The following is a 20,786-nucleotide window of genomic DNA, read 5'->3' as shown; positions in this document are numbered from 1 at the left end:
TAAGTTTCGCTTTTATTAGTGTTGAAAACCTTACTGATTAAATTTTCTTTGAATTTGTCATATTTATGGAGTAAACCCACTCGTGAGACAACATTTTGTAATTAGAACCAGTTAAAATTAATCTGCAAAACAGAACACACGCTTACCAGCACAAGGGTGTTCACACTTTAAGGTCACACCACAAGGCGCCTTACATGGTGTCTGGAGTTCATTCACGTGACACTGTGTCTTGTTCTCGTGTCCGCAGGGCCAGGTTTTCTTTGTAATGGCGGCGCACTTCACGGTACACTCTTCAGAGCATTTATTCTGACACTGATGCCCACAACGTAGAATCTTTCCACAAGGTGACGTGCATTTCACTTCAGAGCGTTTTTGATGACAAGGGACCTTTTGGACATGGCCGCATGGGAGGAGCTTGTCCACAGGCTCCACACAAGGACCGCACTCTTGGAAGCACCTTCTGGGACACTTGTGCTTGCGTGCGCAGAGCGTCTTACTGCATGGCTTATTGCATTTGTATTCTTTGTGTTCCGGGTCTGTTGGATGACAAACCATTTCACACACATGACCGCACTCCAGTCTTGTGGCACAAGGCACCGTGCAGCCTCCCTCGGGCGCCTTCTTGAAGTCATCTGCACGTGACGCGCGGATCACGTTGTGCGGGTGATTTTGACACGCGAGCGTCAACGCTTTCCCCACGTTCCCTTGCTCTTCCATATCACCGATTATCCTGCCCCACAATTCGCTCTTTTCTTTCAACAGACTGATATTACCGACGCAGAAGAAGCCTTTCTTGGCCCTGGACAATGCGACGCAAACTCGGTTTTCAGTCTGCAGGAAGCCGATTTTGCCCTCTTCATTGCTTCGAACGAGCGAAAGCAGAATGATGTCGTTTTCTTCTCCTTGGAAGTTGTCCACGGCACAGACTCGCACACCACGGAAGAAATCTTTGGGCATTTCTTTCTTGAGCTGGATTAACTGGCCAGTGTAGGCTGTGAGGACTGTGATTTGTTCTCTTGTGTAGCCTTGAAGGATAAGGTACCGACAGAGAGCAGCCAGGAACTTGGCTTCATGTTCGTTAGATCTGCTTTTTCCTTCCTCATGAAAATCCTACAGTAGCATCGAAGAAGTGTATTTTAGAACAATAGTGATCCTGATAAGTTTTAGAATGATTTAACTATGCAAAACATATTTGAAAAACATCTTTATTGACCCAACACCATTTGTTGCCCTCATGCAATGAGACTGTTGTTTCGTTTCCAGAGTAACCATTCTTCTTGAAGAATGCTAGCGGAGGTTGAGTCGACCACTACAATTCTATTCTACTCGTTTTCTTGTTCGGTTTTGCCGAATTAAAATTTATACATATCTCTACTTTTTCAACGAGGACGCTTCACGGGGAAAATGTTTAAAAAATGTCAAGCCAATATATATTTTTTTGATCTTCATCAGATAACGGTATCTTTAATACCGATTTTTTTAGGCTAATCAGAGCTAAGAAGCGACGAGACTGGCCACCCACCTCACTTTCGTCGTGGTCTACAAAGAATATGTTACAGGACACGCCCTTGATGTTTTCAAAATTCTGCACCGATTTGTGGTTCTCCAGCTTTGGATTGACGTAAATGTGGTCCATTATTTTGGAGATTTCCGGTCTCATACGATGCTGCAAGCGCAATCGCTCAAATGGCATTCCATTCTTTACCATTCTCTCGAACAGCGACACGTCCAGTTTGTAGTGTTTGGCGAGCTCAAAGACAGTGGGATTGGGGCGGAGTTGCTGATGATCACCAATCAGAATCAAGTGCTGGCATCCGGGAGTTAGTGAGGTAACAATGTGCGACTCCAATACTTCAGCGGCCTCCTCCACGATCGTTATTCGTGGCTTTAGTCTTTGTATCAGTTTGCGGTACTTTGCAGCACCTAAATAACATATAATGACGGAAACTTCCATATTAATTCATTTACTGAGTTGTCACCAAAGCTTTTTCCACCCAGGAACCAACGAACCAAGGAAACTCGGGCAAAAATCAATTAATTAACTAAGACATTCCATCCATGTGAGAGAGGTAGCGATGCTTGTAAGCACTTCAGGTTACATAAACAGGAAAGGACATTAACAGAAATTGAAACTACTATGGTTTGTTAGTCACAAAATGAACAAAATATAAAAATAATAAAACCGTATAACAACTGGCAACCGCTTCGTTATTGCAGACGCGTTTTAGCCCAACAAAAGCACGTTATGTCAGTTTTCATATCAAAACCGCATCGTTATTCCGAACACGTGCCATTCATAGATAATTTTTTGTAATGACCTACTACCTTGTGCAAGTGACCACAGTGAAGATAGATAATTTGTATGTTTAGTCATAGGTAGAATCCAGTGTAGACATTCCGTGTTTAATTGGGCTTGCCACGCATTCCTATATACACACTAATGTTTGCTAAAAAAAGAAACCAGTTATTTCCGCTCTGAGCTACTTTTTCTCGTTACCACACAGTGTTAGAATGTATTCCGACATTCTGAGTGAGCGTTAAGCTTAAGCACGAGTTTCAAATTCGAAATGATTTTGAAATGATTTGAAACAAAGCCGGCTCTCTCGAGAAATTTGCTTGAACTTATTTCTTGTAAAAGATAAGTTTGGAAGCTTGTACTTTAAGGATTTAATCCATCCGTATTGTTGAGTGATCAAAACAAGTGTATTTGAAACAAACAACATTGCGTCGGTTATCTTGCGCTTTACAAAACAACAATATCGGAAGTTTGGTTCCATGTTTAAGACGATAAACTCTCCACAGCCATACGTTTGTTTCCTACAGTAACCTTAAAGCAGCTCGGAAACCAGAAAAAAAAAAGAAAACGAAAAAGAAAAAAGAAACCCAATTCAAGTTAGGCAAAAAAGATTGGAAGCGTAATGTGCAACTGATCACCGAGAGGTGAATTGAGGTCAAAGTTAGAAGTGATAGCTGACGAGCCATCGCTAACCAAAACGATCCTAGGAATTGGGTACGAGGATGGCGACCAGCCCTGCACGGAAGGTTCCTAAGAAGTGCCTCTGTTTGTCAATTGCACTTACCCGTCGTTGTCAAGCCAACAACATCAGCGTTCTTAAGTATTTCGAAGTCTTCCATGTTTTTGATATCCTTCAGTCGCTTGGCACCCTCTTCAAATTGTTCTTGGAAAAGCGAAATGGTGCGGCGGTACTGCTCACAAACGTCCATTATCCAGCGGCGATACAAACGCCAGCGGTCTTTAACGCTCAACGTCCACACATTCCTAACCTGCAACAAAATATTAACAGGAAACGAAAAACGAAACTTAACACTTTATATCTGGAACGAGACAGTTCACTGATTTGTTTCTCGAATGGTTTCTACGTGAAGGGGATTTGTGATATGGCTGTGCCTTCCGTTACTTTAAAAGTGATTCACGTGAATCAGTATGTCCTTTCACTCCCCGCTCATTGTTACGTCAGTTACTAGGTACACACTATCAAAACAGGGAAATGGTTAAAGTAGTTACTACCCCAACAAGAGACTAACGGATTGGGCTAACATCTCGATTCAGATTCAGTTTTTCGAACCTGATTGGCAAGTTTAGATGTACTTTAGTCAGTCGTCCAACAGTACTTTCTTACAAAAGGTTCACAAATCCCAATGTTAGTGACCGTAGAAAAGTTGCTTCTTGTTGCACCTGTTTATGCTTTGTTGGTTAAATGAACATACCGACGGTTAACGCCAAGTTTTAGTTTTAAAAGGGAAACTTCTCGGATATATAATACATGAAAAAATATCATAATGAACGGCGCGGGTCTGGCTTTAGTATGAAAATACGCTAAGTAAGCTTTTGTTGGTTTGTTTACTTTTTGTTTTCTTGATTATGAACTTTATCAGTAGACAGATTAAGCACCTCCTTTGCGTCAAACGGCAGAAATGACCACGTGACCATGTTTACCTTACATTTGCCGTTCAATGTTTTCAGTTTCTTAGAAAAAATTAGTAGTTTTGCGTTAGCACCAAAGACCAGAATTACCTTGCACTATGTACATCTATATACCCGAGTTTTCCAGAAAAGAGGAACGCGACGAATCTCTCGTTTGCCGTTTGCCGTAAAAGAGAGATTTAGCTTCGCGTTTACGGCTAACGCCAAACGGGAAACGTCAAGCCGCTGTTTGTTCCAAAATGCATAGATTGCGTTTCTCTCACTCACTTCTCTCTTTTTCGTGTTTGCTCGATAGCTCTCGCCGACTGGGTGGAGATAAGCTTAAACCAAAAAAGCTTCATTGGTTTTTCATCAAAGAGAAAATTTCAGCCTGGCGTTTGCCGTTTGCCGCAAACGCGATGCTAAATCTCTCTTTCAAACGTGAGATTCGTGTTTATGTTTTCTTAAAATAAAGAGTACAAAGATGTGAATAGTGCAAACTAATTCAAGTCTCTGATGCTAACGCAAAACTACTCGTTTTGACAGAGAAACTGATCATGAAAACACCAAGCGGCCAATATAGGATAAACATGGTCACGTGATCATATCTCACGTTTGCCTTTTTGCCGTAAGCGTCATTGGTAATCTCTCTATTGACTCACCATTCTCGCTCGTTCATCTGGCATAACATCTTTTCTGCTCAATTCTTGAATTATTGTTCTCTTCAGCCTCTTCTTCAACTTATCGGCGTTCATGACTTGCCAGCCATCAGCGTCGATTTCTCCGCCGGATGAAAAGGGATCGACAACTTTGAGCCTTTTTCCTTTTACCATAACTGACTTCGCAATGAACACACTGACGTCATCGGTGTCCAAGACTCTTTGGTCTTGCATAGCATCCGCTTCATACAGCACATCCGGGTCGTAAATGTCATCTTCCTCTTCTTCGGCATTTGCTTCATCGTCCTCTCCTGCCGCTTCAGCTCCAGCTTGAGAAAGAACAAATAGCTAAGTTGAAATTATGTTGTGTTATTTCCGATTGTGTTAAAACATATATCATATTTCCTTGTGTCAACGCTTCCACTTAAGTACTGAAATTCGTCAGGGAAAACAGTCAGGCAACGCTTACATCTTTGCTCGTCTCAAACTTAAATCTGATGAGCCTCTGGCTCGGAAGACTGGGAAACCTACTTCCTGTGTCTTTGATATCAAATTAGTCATCTTGTCTTATCCATTTGCCAACTACATTGAACTGCCTATAAAACGATTAAAGCTAATTTAGGCTAAGGTTAAGACAGAAATGCTTTGACTACTGATGTTACGGACGGTGGTTATGCGCTCTCGTGCATGGTGGGCCAGCGCTATGCCGTTTGATTCGTTCTCTGTGTACGTTAAGTTTCCATATTTAAAAGTCGAGTTTTTTTAACTCCATATTTGAGACAACATTTCCACACACAAGTTTCAAGAAACTTGTCTGATTCAAAACATTTTTTCCTCTCTCCGCTTATGGTGTCAGGAGTGGAGCAATCTTCAAGAGTAACGACTATAATTAACTAATTTCTTAGTGTCTCGAAGTTGCAAATAAAATCTCCTAACACGCATAAATGAATTACCTTGTGGGACAATTCCACCAACAGCTCGAACAGTTTCTCGTCTCAGGGATTCAGCAAAAATATGGAGGTCTGCAACCCTCCCTCGAAAGCAATGTGCCGGTCCAGCAGTCGCTAAGGCCCCGATTCTGATGGAAAACTGAGTTGCTAGCTCCATTTTTCTGCCTAAAAACTTAGCTTCTACTTCATTCCCATCATGCCATAGGCGCGCAATTCCAGAGTCGTGATCATAGGAAGCGCCAATAAAGTTCCAGGCGTTTATATTCAGCACTGCTTTGGTAAGAGCGGGGGGCTGGGAACAATCTCTCCATGCGAAGCGGACTGTCAAAAGTCCTTTTCCGTCATCCACGCCTTCTTGCCATATTTGGATTCCCAGGCCATCCTCGTGGAAACTCAAGATTGGTCCTCTGTTTCCAAGTGGAAACACGTGCAAAAGGAGTGTGATAGAGGTCGTAGTATCTAGACCACCTCCGGCACGGTTGGGGATTTCAACGAATGAATTAGGCGTTCCTGTTAGTAGAATGGAGCCATTTTGAGTCCCATCAACACCAGGAGCCGATTTAATGCGGGAAAAAGTAGCCATGTTAGCTCGTGATATCCTCTCCAGTCCACCACAGAGACTGTTTAGCGGGAAGACCGCTACAGGTTGTACTGAAGCTAAAGGGGAAGCAAGGATCATGTGATCAGTTATGTTGATTTGTTGAATTTATTTCACATTGCTGCGCCAAATGAATGCAACTGTGTCCAGAACAGTTGAATGCCGTAGCATCAGTAAAGCACTTGACTTGTAATCGAAAGGCGTTGGAGCAAGTGCCACGTACACATTCAAACGACTCGGTTACGCATACAAATGGACAACTGGTCTGCCTCTTGCCAAATTAAAAAAGAGACCTATTTATAGTTCTACAAAACCATTGGGCTTATTTTTAAAATAAGCGAGCCATTATTTGGGGGTATACGTGGGATAGGCTAGATAACGACTTCTAGTGCGTTCTGATAAAAGTCTCAATCTGCTCCATCACCGAGATCTGATGAACATTATATATTTATCTTGCATCAACTTGTTACATGCACAACTTGTGCTTTATTGGTGATACAACTGATTACTACTTAGCGTTGTGGTCCTAAATATTATAAAACAATATCGAAAAATTTGAACAATGCCATTTTAACTGGTAGGTGCCTTGCTAGTTGGCTCTTGACATCTGATTGCGTGGCTAAGTAGGTGAACTCGGGACCACAGTGCAACAACTGGAATAGTCCATTTTTGGAATGAATCTCTGGTTCAAGCCATTCAAACGAAAATGAATTTTATTTATATGTGAATGAAAAGATGCAGCTTCCCCCATTAACCAAGCTTCGCTTTGAAAACGAGGATGGGGGCAATGCGGAAATGGCCTCATCATCTAGCTGCCAAAGAAGAGGTCTTGAATACCTTGTTTGGAAAAAAAAAACAGATTATTACCTCCTAGATTGGGGTTTCCTGAGTTCGAAGACAGCTGAAGCCAGTGCAATATAGCACTGCCTTTTGCTCCCAGTACCAAGGACTTCAAAGACTCGTATTGAACCTCAGTCATACTCTTGGCGCGCTCGTGCAAATCATCTTCATGAAGCACGTTTTCGAAGCAACTCTTCAGATCTTCGGCTGCCCTCTGTAGTTTTCCAGTGATGTCGTCCATTTCCCTGTGAGCGTCATAAAAAGCCCTTCTAATGTGTAGGGGAACTGATTTGTCCTAGAATAAAAGTAAAGAATTATACTTATGGAATAAGCAACATTTAAGCTACAGTGTGGTGGAAACATGGTCAACAAGAACAACAGGCGAGAGGTTTACGTGGCTGTTCGGATTTCTTTTAAATGTTTAAAGTGCATCTTTTTTTTAAATTCTTAATAAAAGTAGGAATTTAATAAACGTGAGGAGTAGTACAGTATTAGTCTTCTGCAATTCAGACAACAAGATATCGAAAAATAAGCTACTTTTCGGCACTACTCTGTACCACCATCGCAACAATGTAGAAAACGAAGCAGGCATAGAAAACGCTGTGTTGTTTTCCTTAAGATAGCCTATGGAATATTGCCACTGTTTGCCTCCGCCAATTATCACTCAAAAGATGGAACCTTCGAGCTTGCATTCCGCAAACTGTCACGGATATGAAAAACGTGGAGATGCTAAATTTATAATTGTCAGTGACTATGTTGGTCTTTTGTCAGTGAAAGCAGTACAATAGTGCAGTAGAAATGTCAGACTTCACTGAGTTAACAGTTATTCAGGACCCGGTTGTTTAAAAGCCGATTGAAGCTAATCAACAATTAAAAGTTAACCGAGGTTTTTATCCCGCTCGTTAATAATGTTTCAAAAGCTAATTTCCACCTTAGGGTAAATAAAAGGCTACGTCAAAACTGAGGGACAAACATTTTTTTGACGAATCTTTATTGATTAGTAATTGAACGTGAATCAAAGTTCACATTAACTCAGGATTAACTTAATCGTGCTTCGAACAACTGGGCTCAGATTTCTATAATTCAACCTAAAAACCCCTCACTTCTGCGCTTACAGTCTAATTTTGGTCAAACCCATGGCCTGACCAACCAGATTGTCAATCAACCAGCCTAACCTTGTGCATTTTGTGTTTCAACTCTGACAAACCACAGGCCTTCATAACCTCGCTCTGACTCCGGCCACCAATGCGCACGATGCCTTTTGGGTGAAACTGATGGATTCCTTCTAGAAACTGATCCAGCGCGTGATTGGTGTAGCAGACAACAAGGACTGGACGGCGCTCAGAAAGCAGCAAGCGCTCGTCAAGATCGTCATCAAGAAGCTCGGTTCCAGTGTCCCACTTCGACTTGTTATGCAACAAAACGTTGGCAATCTACGGCAAACAAGACAGAAAGATTAAGTTTAAGCCAGTACCTCTTAGAAGTTTCTAAACGCCGGTTTACAAGCTATGATTCGAGTTGGCCTGACAGTATCGGAGCGCAAAGTGAACTTGTATTTTGACACCCAATTTCCGGCCGATTCGCGAAATAAAACACTGAAAACAATGGCAATCTACGGCAATGGCAATCAATGGCAATCTGTGCAAGAAGGAAGCCAGTATGCCTTGGCAGAAAAGTTTCTAACGATTCTCAGGACGTCTTATGTGTTATCATACCCTGGTCCCAGGTTAAGATATGCCAATCGTTTTTCTCATTTCTCTCTATTATGCTAATGTCGTCAATGATAATGCGCAAACAAAAGCACTGTCTCACAAAGACTGACAGAATTTAAGTTAAATGCAACGGGAGTGTCGATCACGTTTGATAAGGATAAAACGATAGGACGTTGGGCTTGCAACTTCGCCTAGCAGTACATCCAACACAGATGTCTCCCCTTGGGATGGGGTGTTTTTTTTTTGGGGGGGGGGGGAGGGGGGGTTGTAATAACCTCGAAGAGCGTCGGTCATACATCTGTTTGATGACTGTAAAGAGGAGTTTGAATATAATTTATAGAATTCCAATTGATACACTTTCACAGATTGTATTTTTACCTTCAGCCCAATGTATGTTTTTCCAGTGCCAGGTGGCCCTTGTATGACAGCAAACTCTTTGGTCAGCGCCATCTGTATGGCTCGATACTGAGAGTCGTCTAGTTCCAGATCCTCAGCAGACGGCCATGAGGCCAGGTTTAGTATTGATACATCAGTTCCTGAGAACAAAAAGGAGAAATCCTCGTGTTTTGTCGTCCGCAAACAAGGCTTGGTGCTTTTCGACAGTTTTTAGCAAACTCGCTGATTCAATTCAATTCAATTCAATTTATTAAAGCACATTTTTCACGAAGGTAAGGCAAGAATGCACTAGCCCGCAAATAGCATAGGCTAATCTAGGCGGGTAGTGCAGTTGATTAGTATATATTTACAGAATATAATTTAAAGATATACCAATAATTAATGTGTAATAAGTTAAGTAAAAAATAATGACTGTCTAAATTAAAATTAAGAAAGTTTCATATTAGCTAATCATACCACTGATATTTGAAGTTTTTAATCAGAGTGTTGACGTCAACATAAATATCCTCTTGATCAAGAAGTTTTAGTAATCTGGTCTGAAGGCATTTCTTAAAGGAGGCTTTAGTTTTTGCAAGGAAAGATTCCGGTAATTCATTCCAGATTTTACAACCTAATCTCGAAAATGAGTGGCTCAGTTGTGTCAGCTTTGAGCATTTTATATGAAATTTGCCCGTGGATGCAGACCTGGTTCTATACGAGTGCACAGAATCTACTCGATCAAAAAGATTTATTAGGTTCAGGGGAGCACTTTGGTTATTGATATCATGCATAAGACTGGCTATAGATTTGAAATAAAGCATGTCAACTGGAAGGATATTAGAACATACGAATAACGGGATGGCATGCTCTCTGTTATTGCGGAAATAAATTAGACGTAAGGCTCTTTTTTGGAGGATTAAGATTTTCTCCAGATTTGATTTTGAAGTTTGGCCCCATACTGAAAGACCGTAAGAAACGTAAGGATGGATTAGAGAACGGTAAATATGAAGAAGAATAGAAGTGGGTAGAACGTATCTCAACCGTGATATAATACCAATTGTTTTACTTATCTTAAGCGAAATATAATTAATGTGATATTGCCAAGAGAGGTTGCTGTCGATCAACACACCCAGATACTTAACACAATCTTTTTGTTCAAGGTGTTCGAACACATTGTGTTCGCAGTCGAATACTTTTATGTGAAGGCGATTTGCTGTCGCTCTTTGGCGAGGGTGAAATAATACGTAATTAGATTTTTTAGTATTTAAAGTCAACTTGTTAGCTAGTAACCAATCACAAACATTTTCCAATTCTTTGTTTATTATAAGCTCCAGGGTCTTTAAGCATTTGTCAGCAAATAGCAGATTCGTGTCATCAGCGAATAAAAAGAAATCTAGTTTACTAGATGAAGCTTGAATGTCGTTAACATATAGAAGGAATAGTAACGGTCCTAAAATTGACCCCTGAGGAACGCCACATAATACATTTTCTTTCTCCGACACCACAGAACCGATTTGAGTTGATTGAGACCTACATGATAGATATGATTGAAACCAATCATTGACAATGCCTCGTACACCGTAGTGGTTGAGTTTATGCAGTAATATTCCATGATCAACAGTATCGAAAGCCTTTTGCAGATCAATAAATATGCCACATGAAAAAAGTTTATTATCCATGTTTGTTTGAATTTTGTTAATTATATCTAATAGTGCATGTTCGGTGGAATGATATTCGCGAAAGCCGTATTGTGATGTGGATAATATATTGTGGTTTGCAATAAATTTTTTAATTCTGTTGAACATTAGTTTCTCGAACACTTTATTAATATTAGATAGAAGTGAAATAGGGCGATAATTTCCACATTCAAGTTTGTCGCCGGTTTTATAAACGGGGATTACTTTTGCATATTTTAGTTTATTGGGAAAAGTTCCTGTTTCAGCCGATAAATTCATAATCCTTGCCAATGGGCTTGATAATATGTGGCTAGCGCATTTCAATATTCGAACTGGGAATGAGTATAATCCGTGAGCTTTATTGTATGATAAGGAAACGATCTCATTACTAACTTCTGCAGGTATAATTGGATCGAAGAAGAAAGAGTTTGAATTTGCGGGCGACAGCCCTTGGAGGTATGTACGAAAATTAAGTTTTGAATGTGGCGTCCCCGAGGCCAGTTTATGGCCCACGGTAGCAAAGTGTTTGTTAAGCACATTCGATATATCCTGTGCGTCAGAAATCACTCTCTTGTTGTTCGGTGCTCTTATTGAGGTAATTGTCTGTTTCGGTTTCTTCCTGCGGCCAATTAAATCATTTATCCCTTTCCATGTTTTCTTAGTGTTGTGTAAGTTTCGCGAGAAAAAGTTATGAAAATAAAGCTTTTTGCTTACTCTAGTTAAAGTTGAAATTTTATTGCGATAGAGTTTATATTTTTGGTTTTCTCCCGAGTGATAGAATTGGTTTTTTAGACTTATAGATCTCCTGATGCCTTTTGTGATCCAAGGTTTCAGTTGCTGTTTGGCTTTACGCCTTGAGGTAATTTTCGTAGGAGCGTGTTTATTTAACACCCTGAGAGTTTTGTGGAAAAAAGTGGAGAATGATTTGTTTATATCGCGATTCGAGTGGCCTATACTGTCCCAATCAATTTGCTCCAGGTCATTTAGGAAAGAATCGTCAGAAAAGGAAGAAAAATCGCGATATTCACGACAGATGGCTGTAGGTGAAAATTGCAGTTTATAAGCAGGCAAGAGGCAGAACTGGGAAAAATGATCACTGATGTCTGACACAACATTACCACTTAAGACGGAATCGAGATCATCAACTTGACTGGCAAGGATATTATCGATTAGTGTGGCAGAGCTGCTATGGACCCTGGTTGGTTTATCGATAACTGGGGTTAGAGCATAACTTTGGAGTAAAAGTAGGAAGTCGTTGGCGTATCTACAAGTTTCGAAATTGAGGAGATTTATGTTGAAGTCGCCGAGAATGTAAATAGGTTTGGAGGAGGAGCTATATTTCTCTAGACACGAGTCAAGGTAGTTTTGAAAATCCTCAGGAGAGTTATGCTGCCTATACAAAATAGCGCAGATGACATTTGTCTTTTTGGGAAATTGAAGTTCTATCCACAGTCCTTGAAAAGAGACATTCGAAGTTTTTTCAATTACCTTATAGCTAATTCCTTCCTTTATGTACATACCAACACCTCCGGCAGAGAGAGGTGTTGGGACATATTCAAAACAATAACCTGGTATATCAGGATTAAAGGTGAGAAAATTAGCATCAGCATTGGTAATCCGTGTTTCTGAGAGGCCTATTACGCTAAAATTAAAGTTTAATTCATGAAGTAAATGATCCTGGAAATTTTCAATATTTCTTTTTAGACTCCTAATGTTCTGATGTATAAAGGATAAAGACGAGTCCGATACGGAACTCTTTATCTCGGAAAATTTGTACGGGGAGTAATAATTAGATCGAGATTGTTTGTATGCAAAATTCTCATCAGGATTTATGTCTTCATTGATGTTTAGGTTAAAGAGATCTAAATCGTAAAGACTAGGTAATTTGTCTAGAAGTTGTTTTGTGGGTAAATCGTTAGCCAAACTATTATTAAATTGACCATGGACGGTAAGTAGACATGAAGTTACATTATAATATGGTAGTTCTTTAAGATCATTTCTGCGTTGGCGAGAAGTTTGAATGTTTGTTATTACAGTCATGAGGCTTAGAATAAGATTAAGAGTTGTGGTAACAAACTTATCTCTGATGTCGGCTGGTGAGAACTTCCAGGTCGCTCATGGATTTTAGTTTAATGACACGGGAGTCGGAGGATTGCCTTAGTAGGATTGTAGAACCTTTCGCCCAGCAAAATTGGTAGCGATGGCTGGTTTGGAATTTCTTGGCCTCAAAAAGTAGATTCTGTAATCTTGGAGTTAGATGCTCGTAGACGGCAAGATAATTGACTGTGTCATCGGAAGTAAGACCAAGCTCTGAATACTACACCTTTCTAACTTCTTGTCTTTTGCTTAAGACCTTATCTCTTGCAAGGCGGCGGGTAAATTTGCAGATAACTGGGTCTGGCCTGTTACCATTCGATGCCCCTTCGTTCGATCTTCTTCGTGATGGAACACGATGAGCAATGTCTATGTCGTTAATGTTGATTCGATCAGCTCCCATGGTTTCAAATAGCTTTAGACATAAAGCTGCGGTCGCTTCCGAAGATTCGTACTCCGCTGCTTGAGGCAATCCAACAATTTTCAAGTTGTATTGGTAACTGTAAAGCTCAGCCGAGTCAACGGCGTTTGCTAGCTCTTCGACTCGATCTCCAAGCTTTTTCAATTTTTCCTCTATAAGATTTATTTTGTTGATGGCTTCACGGCGAAAACTTGAGAGATCGTCGTACTCATTGCTCAGGAATTGAAGGCCATGCTCGCGCTCTTCTTTCTCTGCGTCGGCTTTAGCGGAACTACTGCATCGATTCTCTCCATCATGGCGGCTTCGGTCATTTGCACGAGTGTCATTTGCTGATTCAGCATTACTAATTGTCGCTTTTAGCATTGAAATTTCTTTGGTCAATACTTCCAGCTGTGCTTTAAGAGAATCATTCTCTTTCTTTGACTGTTTGGCAGTCATTATACAAGTTAAATTCAACTTTAGTAACTTTTTCGAGCGGACGAACGATTTACACGTCCGATCAGCACGGACGCGCACATGATTGGACGATTAACGTTGATCCCGGATTGAACGGTAACTAGGCTCGTCTTCATCTTATTCAAAAGCATTTTTGCTGCTAATTCTTGGTCCAATGTAGAAAGTATAGCCGAGGGAAAGTAACACCGAAAAACAAGACAAGATGAACTGGAATTGACATTTATTTTAAGTTTCACTGATAAATTATAGGGTGAAACTAACCTTGAATTGAAAGATTGGGCCTAGATACATAATCGTGTATAAGCAATCTCTAAATTTTCTGGGAAGTTGTTATGCTTACTTAGCCGCTTCGTTAAGTATAGAAATCGATTTAAGGCTTAAGTTCTTCTGGACTCGGAGATTTAATTCATTTCACCGAAAGAGTCACTCCAATTAGAGAGCGTGTCACTCACCTTTTCGAGCGCCGTCTCTGAGGTTAAGCCCTGCAAGTCGTAGTCTCATCTGTGTTAGAGAAGGAGTGCTGTAAATTGAATCAACAAAAGCGTTTTAGCAAGAATGTAATAGAGCTAACAGTCGGAATTGATATTTACGTCTAGCGTTCGTGGGCGGGCATTTTCGCGCGGGTGGGCACTCAGGTTGTGGAGAAAATGGGGAGACGAAAAACAAAAAGAAACGGCATTGTATCTCTATGGTTCATTGTTCCCTTGTTATTGACAATATTTCTTTCTCGTCTCACAGGCGCTCGGCCTTTTCTAGTCTGACTCATCCCTACAAAATTAACGTCTCCAAGCTGTTTACGATTTTTCTATTACCCCTACCGAGGAAGACTGTCGTTTTCAGTATTGCCTTTCACGTACATCGCTAGTATGCAAACTTGATATCGGCTGATGTTGTACCTTCGTTTTCTGGTACCGACTGTTCTTATATCATATCTGACCAAGAGAACATCGTCATCTCTTCGCCACCAAAAGCCGAGAAAAACACAATGAAACTGATCCGACATGTACACCGAACAGCGATAAGCGCGCGAAAATACACAGAATGAAATGTCTTGGGATTGCCGCTGATTGGTTGAAAAAACCGGACGTTTGCCCTGATTGGTTGAAAAGACTGGACGTTTGCCCTGATTGGTTGAAAACACTGGACGTTTGCCCTGATTAGATGAAAACAGAGGACGTGTCCCTTGATTAGTTATCACATCTGGCAGAAGTGCACGACTCTACAACCAGAAAAATAAAAAACTTCTTTTTTATAATCAGTCGGGCTGCTCTTCCTTGTAGCTGCTATTTATTTGTAATACCTTGTAGTCGCATTCCTGCTGTCTTTGCTCATGATGGGCGTGAGGTCAAAGGTCACTCGTCCACGATACCTGTTCCTCAGGTACGCAGGAGGCTCAACTAGTTTCTCACAATTGACAATGTACTTCTGTTTGAATAAAACATCAAAGAAACGTGTCACTAACATCCTTCACCTATCAAAGGTCAAATACCGTTGTGGCTTGTGATCTGATGCGACAGATATCCACAGTTCACAGCCTCGGTGTTCGAATTATTTGCAAAAGTTTTGCTATAACTGGACAACTCTCCTAAAATGAAAACTTACGGCGCCAGCTACACACCCAATCTTCAAATTTCTACTTGATCAGTCGCGAGTCGCAATCTTAGGAGGAGGCCTGATAACTTAATTTGAGGAGAATCAAAGTTTCCAATGCAAGCTCTATAATTCAATTCACAAGTCTCATTATGTTGTTCCATTTTTGATAACTTTCACCTCTTTCCCTCGTTATTTAAAGAAAAACGCGACCATTTAGCAGTCAATAGTCACTTCAGTGATTGATTAAGCATTACCTGTAAAGGTAAATGTTGTGGATCAACTTCTTTGAGCCCCTCGAGTATGTGGCGATAAGCTTCGAAGTAAACAGTACTTTCCACCATCTGGTACACATCTCCTTCTTCAAGTCTCACGTTATCAGAGAAATTGATAAACTGGATTTCTACGATACCCTAAACAAAAAATACCAAGAGTGCCAAGAGTGTAGTCTTAATATAAAGGGTGAACCTCTTGTAAATAGAATTATGAATTGAATAATGACATCTTGCCCTAGCTTTTCTAAGTCTTGACCATCGATTAGGAACTTAAAAAGGCATTTGCCATTAGAGCGCTTTTCAATTGAGTGTCGAATACCAAAACCAACTTATTACTCTGATCGATCAGGAAGGATTAAAATAGCCAAGAGAAGATGAAGGGGTACCTTTTCAACCTCTCTTGAACAGCGCAATCAAACAATCAAAATTAAAACCAAAGATACGTCACTGGCGCCAGACAGAGGAAAGTGAATGCGAGCAGGTCACGACTGGGTTTGCCAGTTTTACTTTCATTGGTTGAAAAAGTGACCCAAATGATGCCACCTAATCACAGAGTGCAGTAAAGCAAAACTAAAGCAAACGCGAAATTACTTTCGACACTCAATTGAACTGAAACTGCTCTAAAGTAAACAAAAGCACACTTATTACATCTAGCCAATGAGAAAGAAAAAGGGAAAACAAATAAAACAAAACCACTGTTGCAATAACCCAATCACATCTCAGTTGTGAAAGTAAAAACACGATAACCGGTGTGAAACGCGAAAAGACGTGCGAATTTGGGTCCACCTAAACTGTAATCAGGTTTGGCTCGTGTGAAGTACATGAAAAGAGAGGGCCCAGATAAAAGAAATCTTGTCTTCTCGTGACACTTTCAGTGTTACGAGCATAGCAGAGAATAGTCCACTGTGCACGTGGACATTGAAAATCGCTGTCAATGTCAGATTGCAAAATTTAATTTGTCCAGACCGCGGGAGAGACGAAGCAAAGTTAAAACCTTACAGTTGCTTTAATTGTCAGCTTACTTGTTTTAGCTCTTTGACGTCGCGATTAGCCACAGTGGCAAAGACAAAACTCTCAAACTTGTCCTTGGACAAACACATCAGCGAGCCAAAGATAAGACGCTTGCTGTTCTCCCAGCGCACATGCCTAAGCCTGGTGTTATCAAATTTGATCCTGTAACGGAGGCCGTTAGACGTACAAACGGGATACAACAGGCGAACATCCTTGTAAACGCGAATGTCCTGCAAGGCGCCAATATTTGCGGAGCCGATACGCTCCAAAAGCTTCGCGATCCCGTCACGGAGAGGCCTGACGAAGTCCTCTCGAAGGAGCCGAAATTGTACGTCCAAATAATGCTCCGCGTTTTGGTAACTCCCATCAACTATGTTTCTTCTGAGAAAGGGTCGCTCCGCTGTCAAGATGTCTTCTTGTGTTGGTATAACGCTTAGCGTACGAAAATCGTCAGGTGGATTTACATCGTCATTCTCGCCAGCTAAACATAGTGAAAAAGTTATATCAGTAATTTCCTTTAGAGTGAATCAAGAAAAGGTTCTGTTTGGCTGTTTCAAGTTGGCGATTTCAGTTGTCAATTTCGAGAAAATATTTAGTTCCCATCTTCTAATTCCATGGACATGAATGATGCCTTTAAACTGTGCTAAAAGAAATTGAGAACAAGAAATGTTGTGCAAACACAGGTTAATGAAGGGAACTTCTACAGATCCTTCGATTTCTTCTCAAAATTTCACGAATACCGGTTTCATGGCCACAGACTACCGCGAAAGACTAGTGCTTTATTTCTCCAAGGGATTAAGAAGAGCAAGCCAAACAACCAAGTGCGCGTGAAAATCGTGGTGAATCTCCTCGCGGGAGGCGACGCCTGTTTTGCACTCGTTTGCGTGATCGACCGCTCAATCATCCCTCGATTTTCCTTGAGCCGGACAAATTAAAGAAGTTTAAATATCTTTAGCCTTCGTGGAAGGTGCTAGAAAGGCCGAGAAAAGAGCCAGGGAATCACTCGCCTCGCGCGCGGCCGAATCTCCTCTTTCCCCCTCCTTTCTAGCACACGGCCACGCAGGTTAAAATATCTTAAGTACGAGAAGTCTGATATCTTGGGCTGTCTGTCATGAATTGAAAGTAGGCTCTCCAAAATCCCCAAAGGAAGCTCAAGAAGAAGACCTACACGGATCAACTACTGAAACAGCCGGCGTCAGTTCTTTTTCCTTTTAAAAAATATTCTCACCATCTCTGCGAGGCCTCCTTTTGTGTTGCTTTTCCTCTTCTTGTTTCTTGAGCTCGTCTGCCTTTTGATTTTTCAGTTTTAACAGTGCTTCCACGTCTTTCACAAGTGAGACGTCGCTTAGCTCTCCACTGTCAGACAAAAACTTGATTCCACAGAACAAGTCGTTCACCGGAAGATCGGCGTAGGAGTTCGGAAATCTTCGGAGCAACTCGTTCATTATTTTGAGGACATTTCTCAAAAACGTAGCGACGTCGGAGGCAGACATTCTGCAAGCGGACAGCCTGTTGAGGAATGCTCTCAGGTGTAATTTGAGAAACATTGACTGTGGTAGCAGGTTAAGCAGCTTTAACAAGTACTCCTTAGAGCTGCAACCACACGCTTTGGCAACAATGCTGACGATCAGAACGATCCAGTCATCCTTCATTGGTGACTGCTCTAACAAATCCCCTGTTGCAGGGAAACATCGACTGGATGTTAAATCGAGGACGATTTCGTCCGGGCTTTTTTTCTCTACATCTTGAAGTGCTTTGAATCCAAGCCTAACTTGACGGGGATGCTGCGAGGCTCCGTCTCCACTGCGCCCCCCTCTTCCGGATCCTCCACCCCTTCCGCCCCTACCGCCCCCTCTTCCGCGCCCCCGGCCTCTTCCTCCACCTCCACCACGTGGAACTTGCCTATACGGTTTAACTACAACTTCCATAAAGAGCTGGGTGTCTGTGAACGAGTACGAAATGTTGAATTGTAAATTTAATCAAAAGCGGAGGGTCTTACTGTATAAAACGTTTTGAAATAACATCCAAACAAATTAATACAGTTGACTAATAATCACTGACAAAAGATCATTCCTCTGCCTGTGTTCCCCAAATGCTGTTGCTATCTTTTGAAATTAACTGTGGTGTAGGTAACGCAGTACATGTAAAAAGTATAAAATAACTTGACGCGAATTTTTTGACTACTTTTTAACGTCAATAACCAGCATATTTTGATTGACCGTTTATCGTACGGCCCTGGCTATAAGATTTAACTAGGAAACATTGTTTCCTCGGGGTGGATAAAACCAAGGGCGTGCTCTTGTGGAACTGTAGTCCTCCGTTTCGATAATTGTAATTGTTTTTAATGGTCCATTGTGAAATATGTTACCGGATACCCTTCTTCTGTTTTGTTATCTTCAATTATGTTACCTTGAGGATGTTAGGTTGCAACTGGGACGAAAGTCTCAAACGCTTCCTTTCTCCTGAAAGCGAATATTCCGTTCGACAGAGTTTTGTGCCAAAATATTTCCTCGCTGGCTAAACTGTATGTTTCCGAAACAAAATTTGCATCTGCGTGGCAAAAATGTCTTCATTCAACATTGCCTATACCTAGCAATCCTAGGTGTAGCGAATGTTGAACTACGTTAGTTGTGTGCTATTTTTTGCATGACGCTAGCAGCGCGCGCTACAGAAATCGTATCAGACAGTGGCAAGCAAACGTTGTACCGTCTAAATCGGCCTGTAGAAGTCCCTCTGGGGGCGGAGACGCCGGGGTGGCTCGATTGAGTTCGATTACCGACCGGTTAAATCAATAGACCTCCGAGATTCTTTGAACCTCATTATGAAAGCGAAGCTAAGTGCAAAGTTTTAGTTATGAAAATTAGTTTTCATTCATATGCAAACAAAACTAATTTTCATATGAAACGTTTTGCACTTAACCTTAGGTTCACAGCAACTCGAAAATAGCCAATTACGTCAAGAAAGCGAAGCGAGACCGATGAAATTTCGGTCAGTAGTGAACATTAGCATGTTTCGTGTCACATGTACATACCGAACATGTTGCATTCTAAACAACATTCACGTTTTTCGAGAAGTGGTTTGACTACCACACCAGGAATGATTATTTGGATAGTCAGTAAAAATCGATCTTTGTTAGGCGATAAAATTTAATAATCGACAAATATTGGAAATCCATATAACTCGAAGAAACGAATTCGTGGGATAAGTAATATATCAAACACGAGAAGGCGTGTTTCATCAGATATCCAAACACTGAGAAGTAGGTTGAAAAAACGAGGCACAGCCTGTTTTATTTAAACGACTTCTCCGTGTTTGCATATCTGATGAAACACACTTTTGAGTGTTTGATATGGCTTCTCAGATGATAATGGAGAAATTCAAGACTAATGTTGGCAAAATTTTATGGTAATTAGGAACACATATATATTCAAACCACGGTCACTGTAGTGATTTTCTTTCATTGTTTTCTCTTGATGAATTATTAATGAGTTTGAGAATCGATTTTCCAATATCTGGATGTATTACACTACAAAAACATCCTGCAACTTTACTGTAGATTAAAAGTATAAACTGCATATCGCGAGTGAAGATTTTGTACCTTTTCATATAACATTTAGCGCTAGTTGAAATCTTGCAGGCTATCTGAGCCGTTAAGTTGCAACAGAGCTAACTCCGGCGAGCTATAGCCATGCACATTTGGCAACCAGCGGGAATCGTGTTTAGCCTGTCCCCTTTTAAAATGTTTTTCTGTTTGAGATACAACAGCACCGCAAAAAAAAACCGCATAAGAGAGTCACTAGGGAGTAAAAAGCTACTGCGGCGAAGGCAACGAGAACGTCAATAATAGAATTTTTAAAATGAGAAAAACAAAGGCCCGGCACGTGCGTTATAAATTTCGGTACATTTCTCCGCCTTACTCGTCCACGACCAAATTCAAGGTTTTCTGGAGAAACAAAGCTCATGAGCTCGAGGATAAATATTTTTATAACGTTATATTTTTATCTCTGTCTCAACTTGAACGCCGTTTCCACCTGTTCTCTTCCTGGATAATTTGGCCACATTATACAAGTTGAACGAATTGGAATAATCGCGAGGTAGTAACAAATACCGCGAACTATTATTTTCAAACGACGTTTTCGTTGGCGTTGTTTCTCAGAGTCTCTATTGATTATATGAAAGAACGCGGTGAGCTCTCGGACATGTT

The 20,786-nt window shown here is 40.9% G+C and overlaps 1 protein-coding gene across 3 annotated transcripts in view; it reads right to left on the bottom strand.

Moving 5' to 3' along the window:
* Positions 1–20,786, bottom strand: part of LOC146465761 (NFX1-type zinc finger-containing protein 1-like) — a 28,059-nt gene that overhangs the window by 5,546 nt on the left and 1,727 nt on the right. For all 3 annotated transcript variants that reach the window (XR_014868191.1, XR_014868192.1, XM_085128161.1), the window contains exons 2-14: positions 17,811–18,524; positions 16,594–17,063; positions 15,554–15,709; positions 15,007–15,131; positions 14,159–14,226; positions 9,063–9,220; positions 8,148–8,405; positions 7,000–7,267; positions 5,538–6,191; positions 4,588–4,913; positions 3,081–3,285; positions 1,523–1,923; positions 147–1,110 (exon numbers count right to left, since the gene is read on the bottom strand). Coding sequence is in view for 1 of the 3 variants with exons in the window: in XM_085128161.1 (XP_084984287.1) it covers positions 147–1,110; positions 1,523–1,923; positions 3,081–3,285; positions 4,588–4,913; positions 5,538–6,191; positions 7,000–7,267; positions 8,148–8,405; positions 9,063–9,220; positions 14,159–14,226; positions 15,007–15,131; positions 15,554–15,709; positions 16,594–17,063; positions 17,811–18,510 (4,753 nt within the window). In the remaining 2 variants the exon portion in view is untranslated. The remainder of the gene's footprint in view (positions 1–146; positions 1,111–1,522; positions 1,924–3,080; positions 3,286–4,587; positions 4,914–5,537; positions 6,192–6,999; positions 7,268–8,147; positions 8,406–9,062; positions 9,221–14,158; positions 14,227–15,006; positions 15,132–15,553; positions 15,710–16,593; positions 17,064–17,810; positions 18,525–20,786) is intronic.

This window comes from Pavona decussata, unplaced genomic scaffold (assembly GCF_977016875.1).
Source record: "Pavona decussata unplaced genomic scaffold, jaPavDecu1.1 SCAFFOLD_155, whole genome shotgun sequence".
NCBI classification, from domain to species: Eukaryota; Metazoa; Cnidaria; class Anthozoa; order Scleractinia; family Agariciidae; genus Pavona; species Pavona decussata.
This window is presented reverse-complemented; position numbering and strand designations above follow the sequence as displayed.